Genomic DNA, 1,510 nt, shown 5'->3' with positions numbered 1-1,510 from the left:
AACCGGTGAAACGGTTCTCCAGGTTCCACTGAGATTCTCCGTGACGAACGAGAACTAGTTTGTAGACCATGTTGTAAGTTATGTTGTTTTTCTACACCATGGTGGGGTGTACTCATACTTCTTTTCATGTGGCCCTTGTCATGGGCGTTGGGCAGCGTTACGAGAGGGAGCAACTGACTAGTGGTCTCGGTTTTCTTTGCAATCGGCTGTCACCTGAAAACGCAAGAAACCGTTTCTGGACGCAACAAATGTTGCAAGTATCAGTCCAATAGCAGCATTTATCAGCAGCATTATTTCAATTAGTCCAATAGATTAAATTCTTCTGCGAGTTAAGCAAGTCGAAGGCATTGTACCTTGAGGATGCAGGGCGTTCGTTGGCCTCTGCTACTGCCGTAGCTAACTTAAGAGGCAACGCTCTAAAACCTCTCTCAAGAGGGTTAATAGTCGTTCCAGAGAGCAGCACCTTAATCAGTGCTACAAAAGAGGTAACCGCAGGTCCAGTGAGTACGGCTGAGAGCGCACCGAATAGGGGAGACAGAAGGGGAGCCAGAGCAGCCAAGAGTCCTCCGAAGGGCCCAGACATTAGGAGGGGAATCAATACCGGCAGAAGGGACTTCATCGTTCCCACCAGCTTCCCGATCCCATGGAGAATGACACCGACTGCAGGACCGACAACGAGAGCAGCGAACGCAGCACCAGCAATCACGGGTGCTGCCCAGGACTTGCCCAAGTTTAGAGCCTTGAGCAGGCCGAGAGCAGGCAAAAGGGCAGGTCCGGCAAGAATAAGCTTCAAAGCAGGTCCCAGAATCAGAGGTGCCAATCCCAATAGAGCTGAAATCGCTACCAACGGATGGGCCGCCACGATTTTGGCAACGGAAAGAAGTGACGTGACTGCTGGTCCAGCCAAAAGAGCGGCAGTTGCGGGCCCGGCAATGAGAGCCTTCGCTGACGTAATCACGGCAGCTGTGTCATACACAACCCGTTCCTTGTCAATAGTTTCGACGGAGTTATCTTCATCGTCGATGTCTGCTGGGAGGGCATGATCCAAGGAATCCGCGTCAGAAAGAGATCGGCCGAAAAGGGCACCGAGTGAACCCAGCAGTGTCTGTAGCATAGCGACGTCGACTGCTGTGGGCTTGATCTTGAGATCGGTTAGGAGACTGAAGTCCTGTTCGGCGCGCGAGGCGTCGTTTTCAAGCGGAACGCTCTGTCCTCGAAGGCTTGTGTCAGCGAAGGCACTGGGGCAAAAAATCGCCGTGTACAGAATAGCAGTAGAGAAGGTTCGCATCGCAAGGATGGTGAGAAATACCTCCAAACAGTGTCGCCGTCATGAATTACTGTGGGGCGTCCATCAGACGGTTTGAGTAGAGACCTGGGTCAGCGAATCCTCAATGCGAACCGTACCCAGTGACAGAGGGGGAAGCGGTCTTGGGTGGTAAACCAGCGGAGACTTTCGAGGGCGTTTTACCTTTAGGTGCGCAGCCGTATTTACCTTCATGAAAGTCTCCTC

At 52.4% G+C, this 1,510-nt stretch overlaps 1 protein-coding gene across 1 annotated transcript; it reads right to left on the bottom strand.

Moving 5' to 3' along the window:
• Positions 1-295: 295 nt before the first annotated feature.
• On the bottom strand, positions 296-1,288 carry KVP18_004779 (uncharacterized protein; the record flags this gene model as incomplete). The annotated part of the gene is made up of 1 exon (XM_067957737.1): positions 296-1,288. One exon carries the CDS (start codon positions 1,286-1,288, stop codon positions 296-298), a length of 993 nt encoding a protein of 330 aa, XP_067809456.1.
• Positions 1,289-1,510: the final 222 nt, after the last annotated feature.

The sequence above is a fragment of a genome, assembly GCF_019968955.1.
Source record: "MAG: Porospora cf. gigantea A chromosome Unknown PgA_NODE_3477_length_2618_cov_514.4, whole genome shotgun sequence".
NCBI lineage: Eukaryota > Apicomplexa > Conoidasida > Eugregarinorida > Porosporidae > Porospora > Porospora cf. gigantea A.
The sequence above is the reverse complement of the archived record's forward strand: the minus strand, read 5'-3'. Positions and strand labels throughout refer to the sequence as shown.